This window comes from Biomphalaria glabrata, chromosome 18 (assembly GCF_947242115.1).
Source record: "Biomphalaria glabrata chromosome 18, xgBioGlab47.1, whole genome shotgun sequence".
In the NCBI taxonomy this organism is placed as follows: domain Eukaryota; kingdom Metazoa; phylum Mollusca; class Gastropoda; family Planorbidae; genus Biomphalaria; species Biomphalaria glabrata.
The window spans coordinates 20,110,244-20,117,239 of record NC_074728.1 but is presented as its reverse complement, the minus strand read 5'-3'; the positions used below and the strand labels follow the sequence as shown (position 1 = coordinate 20,117,239).

The 6,996-nt window shown below is 36.4% G+C and overlaps 1 protein-coding gene across 2 annotated transcripts in view; it reads left to right on the top strand.

Moving 5' to 3' along the window:
- The first annotated feature begins 466 nt into the window (after positions 1-466).
- LOC106052697 (uncharacterized) overlaps positions 467-6,996 on the top strand; it is a 38,952-nt gene continuing 32,422 nt past the window's right edge. For both annotated transcript variants that reach the window (XM_056017226.1, XM_056017225.1), the window contains exons 1-4: positions 467-604; positions 3,126-3,231; positions 4,152-4,280; positions 5,267-5,389. In XM_056017226.1, coding sequence (XP_055873201.1) covers positions 3,128-3,231; positions 4,152-4,280; positions 5,267-5,389 — 356 coding nt within the window. In that variant the 5' untranslated portion in view covers positions 467-604; positions 3,126-3,127. The remainder of the gene's footprint in view (positions 605-3,125; positions 3,232-4,151; positions 4,281-5,266; positions 5,390-6,996) is intronic.

The following is a 6,996-nucleotide window of genomic DNA, read 5'->3' as shown; positions in this document are numbered from 1 at the left end:
AGGACAGAAGGCTCAAAAGTAAAGTAGCAATCATACATAAAACACTGAACCATAATCTTCAAATACAAAAACAAAATTTAATAAAATACTCTGAAAGACACAAAGATAAAGGCACATTCCTCATCCCATATGCTAGGACAAATTTGTACAAATACTCCTTCTTTCCTAGTGCTATTAGAGCATGGAATGGGTTGCCTGAGCTAGCCAGGAAAACCAGTGACTTGGCAGAATTTAAGTCATTGGTTGATATGCATGACTAAATGCATGACGCGTAGGACGTAATCATCTTCTTTTTTGAAGTAACGTCTGTATTATATAAGAAGATAAGATAGATATAATATAAATATATAAGTCTATGTTCCAAACAGTCCTAAACGATGATGTCAGAGAGATTCTAATTTTAGATGTGACCTAGTTTCAGTTTCAGTTTAGTGGAACGTCCCAAAAACAGCACTAAACTAGTTCATTTGTCAACAATACATTAATTCGTAGAAAAAAATATCCGAAACATAGACGTGTTAGTATATCTTAATATAGAGTTCAGTGACTTGAGAGGAAAGTGTAATGAATTTAATTATTTATGAAAATTAGTTTGCATCGTAAGGTAAGGATACTTATTATAGGAATTTAAATGGATAATTTTTCTTTTTAAATAGAAGGTCTAGATATCAAAGTAAATAATATGGTAATAGCTTGCTCTGCCTTTCTTTAGATCTAAATATAATTCTGTTTATGAGACATGTGCAATAATTAATTCCGACAATATAAGACCTTAATAGAACACAATAAAAAATCTAGATAGATTTACGTCTGTCTTAGTCTGTGGTCATATTCACTTGCCCATGTTCGTTTGTCTTAGCAGTCTGTGTTCATTTTTCTCAGCCTGCTTTCGTCTTTCTCAGTCTGTGTTGTTTTGGGTCAGGGGCGGACGAGTTTTAGTATAGAATTCACACAATTTGTATACGAATTTATTATTTATGTTAATAATATATACTAATTATTTATATTTCAACCTATTTTAGATTATTTCACCCCCCCCCTTTTCTAGTTTGGCAGATTTGTTTGAGGGAGGGGGCGAATGCCTCTACTGCCCCTTCCACCTATAAGCTTTTTGAGTCTGGGGCGATCCTACTTTTATGGAGAAATCATAGTTTGTGAATAAAATTAGTAGAATTTATATATAAATTTCATATTATGTCGCTCCACTTCTGGTTTCTTGTCCGATTCAGTGGGGTAATGGCCGGGGGGGGGGGGTTTGCCATATACTGCCCTCCCCACTCAGCCCTCTAAGTGTGTGTGGGGGGGGGCGGTCCTATTTTTATGGAGAAATCCTTGTTCATGGAGGTCACCTACAAAGGCCACGGGAGACAACACACACAAAAAAAAAAGGATTATCGACTTCCGAAAGTAAAAGAAAGAAAATGATGTTTCTGTGGTTGTGGAGAACATGGAAATAGTTCAAAGCTTTAAGTACCTTGGAACTGTGTTAGACAATAGATTACATTTTATTGAAAACATAGATTACATCACCGACAATTGGATCCAGGGAAATGAGCAATACCACTAATATCGTTCTCTTCAATACTATTGTTAAGACTATACTACTTTATAAAGAAGAGATGCCAAGCTCGTGTTATTAACTCTTTCTCTCCGTAATTATTTTTTCCATGTTAGGACGGAATTATTCATTTTGCTCATTACTTTTTCACTCCCCTGTTATGATTGGGCTTCAATAGCTTTGTCGTTTGTTATCAGGAAATGTTTTATTTGATATAGAATTCAAGGGGAATGCAGGCTCTTTTTATAGTACACAAAATAAAGTTTATAAAATTAAACATTAATTTAATTTAATGAGGTCAAATCAACGATGGTATCGTCTAGCGGGAGAGAAAGAGTTAAATATTCGATAGAAATCTAGATAAGTGTTTCCCAAACATTTTCCGTAACGGAACACTTAGCACATTCGGAGTATTCAGCGGAACAATTTGCACATTTGTTTTAGAGAGATTAATGCCATGTGGTGGGTGGCCTACAAGTTTGCTACTTAAGTAGTTCGTGGAACATCTACTCAGGTCTCGCCAAACACTAGGGTTCCGCGGAAGACAGTTTGGGAAACACTGGTCTAGATAATCTGTATGCACATTAAACACAGGTCAATGCTTTTATTGCGAGTTATTAGATTGTACTGTAATTTTTGAGTATGACGGACTCGCTACGGCCACCTTGGAGTTAGTAAGTATTTTGAAATATTGAACTAAATACCTAAAAACTTCACTTCACGGGCACAAAGTCATAGACTTAATAGACTAATTAAAAAAGCATCGTATATTACTCAAATACAGCTACCATCTCTTGAAGAGCTTTTTCAAGAAAGATGGATTTCCAAAACACTCACGATTCTTAAAGGCAACCTGCACCCATTAAACCACTGTTACATAAAATCTGAACGAAGTGGTCGCCTCCTTTACATTAGGACTAAAACAGAAAGATTTAAAAACTCCTTTATCCCACTATCGGTCTGAGTGTTACAAGGTCAGCTGTCATCGAGAAGTACATAGAAGTCAAATTCATAAAGCGCTGGTTGTGAATGTGTAGGCCTATGTGTTTCGTGAGTGAAAGTTCGAATTTTTCATCCATATTAATTTTGTAAAGTAGTTACGCCGAGGTTGTCAATTGTAGTCAAACTGAATTTCCATTTGATTGGATCAATAAAATTATCTTATCTTACCTTAAATAAAATAAAGTTTAAAATAAAGTAAATTTCCCCTTTCAGATCTAGCGATATATAGTGCAGATGATGTTAAGGTCATCTGTTTCTTTGGCCAATGGTTAACGAGCAGGGTGTCATGTGGCCAGCACAACGACCAACCGCCTTTACTTTACCCACTTAAAGTCAGATACCCATTAGAGTTGGGTGAACTCAGGGGTGTCCTGAAAATCCCAAAATTCAAAATCACAGTCTCTACCGAGATTCGAATCCAGGAGACCAGGACCCCAGGTTTAGAAGCAATGCGCTTTTCAGCTCAGCCACCGCCCCCCCCCCCCCCCGCCCAAAAATAGAAAAGATGAAATGAAAGGTAACTGTTTGTTTCAAAATCACTTTTTTTTTCTCTCTATTTCTACAGCCATGTCTAAGCGCTATGTGGACAATGCACAGAACAGAAAGCTGGGGAGAGTTGGGTTGGCGCACGGATCAGCTGTACACAGCCGCAACCCCAGCAGCGCAAGCAGGTAGAAAGATCCATTTGACCTTATCACCCAAATACACTCTCCAATGGCTCTATTCTTGCGTCGATAATACATATCCTCAGTTGTATAAACTTCATTTTAGTAAAATAAAAAGTAAAGTTTATAGGGCAGATTAAGTTAAGGGCCCAGGATCGGATCCTGGTGAAGACCGGAATTTTTAATTTCGTGCGTTATTAGGACGCCTCTGAGTCCACCTAAATGTAATGGGTACCTGACATTAGTGTGCAAAACCAAAGGCGGTCGGTCGCCGTGCTTGAGATTTATAAATATATATTAATAATAGGTGACTTAAAATTTCATTTTTTTTTTCTTTTCTCCTGCATGTCATATCAGTTTTCTTAAGTGTAATCCCCAATCGTTCAAATACGTACAGAGTCAGATCCGTTTAATCTGACCACTCACTGCTCTTGTTGCTCGAAACAATTGACATATTTGGGAAAAACCAGGAAAATTATAATTAATAAAATCACATAATGAAACACTTGACATCTTGTGACGACCAGGACTATTATAGCGAAATCACGTCATGAAACACTTGACATCTTGTGAAGACCAGGACAATTATATCGAAATCACGTAAAGAAACACTTGACATCTTGGGGAGACCAGGACAATTATAACGAAATCACGTAAAGAAACACTTGACATCTTGGGGAGACCAGGACAATTATAACGAAATCACGTCATGAAACACTTGACATCTTGGGGAGACCAGGACAATTATAACGAAATCACGTCATGAAACACTTGACATCTTGGGAAGACCAGGAGAAATGTAAGATGCACTTGTTGAGCGGCCTTTTGTTTGTACATTCGTGTGCATCGGAAGAATAAAGATTTAATGTTGAAAAATAAAACTGAGACCTACTTACTAAATGTTTTGTTGTTTTCATTGGCTTTAGCTTTAGCGGTCACGTGGGTGGTAGCAGTCGTGTAGCTAGCAGCAGTAGTCCAAGAATGTACGTTGATAATGCCCAGAACAGGTCACTAGGTCGTGTTGGCCTTGCCCTTGGTAGTGCTGTCCATTCAAGGTAAGTCAGCTTTTAAATTTTTGTGTGTGTGTGTACATATATATATATATAGAGAGAGTGCTTTTTTTTATGGTACGCACCTCTTTTGGGCGTGGTGGCTTAGTGGTTAAGCGCTTGTCTTTTAAGCCTGTGGTCCTGAGTTCGAATCTCGGTGAAGATTGGAATTTTGAATTTCGATATTCTCAGGGCGCCCCTGAGTTCACCCAACTCTAATTGGTACCTGGTAATTAGTCGTTTTGCTGGCCAAATGACACCCTGCTCATTAATCATCGGCCTTAGAAACAGATGACATAGCATCTTCTGCCCTATAGACCGCATGGTCTAAAAAGGGAACTACTTTTTTTCTTTAATTATCCTTCTAGGTAGCCTTCTTATAACTTATACACACTTGAATATTGATAGTTTAGACTGTTTGGACTTCGGTATGACACAGAAGCTCATTCTATGAATTCTATACATAGAAATATTCAGAACTTGGCAAAAACCTTTAATTGTATAACAATGTGTGTCAGTAGATTTTCGTAGATAAGTATTAGTATTTTAGTCAACTGGGCAGTCGGGATTCCCGGCCCTTTGACTTTGGTCTCCACTCAAAGCTCAGCTCTCACGTCAGTCTCCAAAACATTGTCAGCATTCAACAAACGGTCACATCCCGGAAAAACTCTCTCAACTCTCGCGGGTTAGCCAGAGCTAGTATCTGGTAAAAGTATTAAGTTTGTTAAGGGTTTTGGAGGTTGCTGTGATGTCAGCTGTCATTATTCCCTCGGTTTGATATAACAACAGGGTATATTTTTATTATAGACAACTTCCATAATCGCTTAATCTCTAAGCTTAGGTTCCTATATTTTGTTTGTTTTTCAGTTTTCCTTATATTACGGGATAGTTTCAATGATGGTAGCCGATTTTTGTTTGTTTGTTAATAAACAGTAAAGCATTGTTGAAAAAAAATGTATATATTCACAAATATGTAGCCTATTCTTTTGCAGTTCCAATTCAACGTCGTCCAGTAACAGATCGAGAACCTACGTGGACAATGCTCAGAACAGAAGTCTGGGGAGAGTTGGTGCTGAATACGGTACAGCTGTGCACAGACCAGACAGTGGCAGGACGTTAGTATCCATCCCCCTTTTCTTCGTTTATTCAGATAGCCTACCAGACTAGACAATTGACCTGGATCGATTTTTCTCTTCACAAGGCTTATATATTAACTCTTTCTCTCCGTAATTATTCACCACATTCTGGTGGAATCAACGCTGGTATCGTCGGTTAGGAGAGAAAGAGTTAACACATTCCGTCTGTTTGGGTGGAATCTTTTACACGTTCATTTTCCCACATCCTATTCTCGGATTAAGTTAAAACTTTGCACAACTATTTATTGCCAGTAACAACATACGAATCAATAAGGAAAAGTTACCAATTATTTAATCTTTTAGTTGTAATTAGTTTTTTTTTTTTACATTGAAAATGTACTAAGCTAAGCGGAGATAGTCCTTGTGTAGAGAATTAGGTCATTCGTTAATACTTTAATTTAACAATAGACTAATAAAATCTACTAATTTATCAGTAATTTAATAGCTCAGTGGCAAACATGTCGGCTTTCCATCGCGGATGCTAGAGTTCAAATTTAGACTTTAAAAAAAAAAATTGCTATTGAAAAGGAAGCACGGAAACTTATCCTAGATACCCCCTCCCTTAATGGATAAGGGCTAGAAATGGGAAAAGCCGCTGATGTATATGTTTTACTAGATAAAAATTGTCTAGCCAAGATTAAATTACTTTTTTTTTATTATATGTTTAAAAAAATTATAAAAATTAAGCTATAGTTTTCTCAGTGTTGCCCATTAGTTAGCACTTTTTTCCCAAAGATATATATTAACTGTTAAAGTTATAACAAATTTTTTTTTTTTTGCAATAAAGAGATATCAGCGTTTCATTACTCTCTCTCTAGTTTTGTCAATCTAAATGTGACAGACTGACGGACAGACAACACAAAACTAATAGCGGCTTTTCATAATACTGAGGCCGCTTAAAAAAAAAAAAAACAAGAAAAAAAAACACGGATTATTTTAGACTTTTTGGAGAATAACAAAGTCCCTTGTGTACACGGAAGGTGCGCCACTGCACGAACTGCATGATAAGTCACTTAAGTTTTGGACCTTTAAAAAAATGAATAGTTCTTCTTGGTGCTATTAGATCTAGGCTAACAATGATACATTTGTGCGATTGGAAATATTCTAAGCGGCCTCTGAAAGGGGAAAAGATGCTATTAGTTTTGTGTGGTTTGTCTTTCCGGCCATCGGTCCGTCCGTCCGTCCCGTTTAGATCTCGTAAACTAGAAAAGATAGTGAAAATCCGACATCATAATATTTTAGACCATTCAAAGTTCTGATACAACGGCTACTTTTTTCTTTTTTTGAAATCGAAAAGTCAAATTTTTAAAATCTACTATGCAAGCAGTTTTTTTATACAAATACACCATTTTTACAACTATTCACTATTAATAGAAACAAATACCGAAGCTCTTTAGTAAGGGAGATGACGATTTACCATTTTTTAACACATTTATGCACACTGATTTAGATTATTGCTAAGTTATGTATGTTCTGTCATACTAACTACTACATTTAAAAAAAAAACAAAAAAAACTTTACATTTTTTTAAAGAGAAATTTTTTTTAGTATTCATATAAGTAGAACATAATTTAAAACAGCATTAT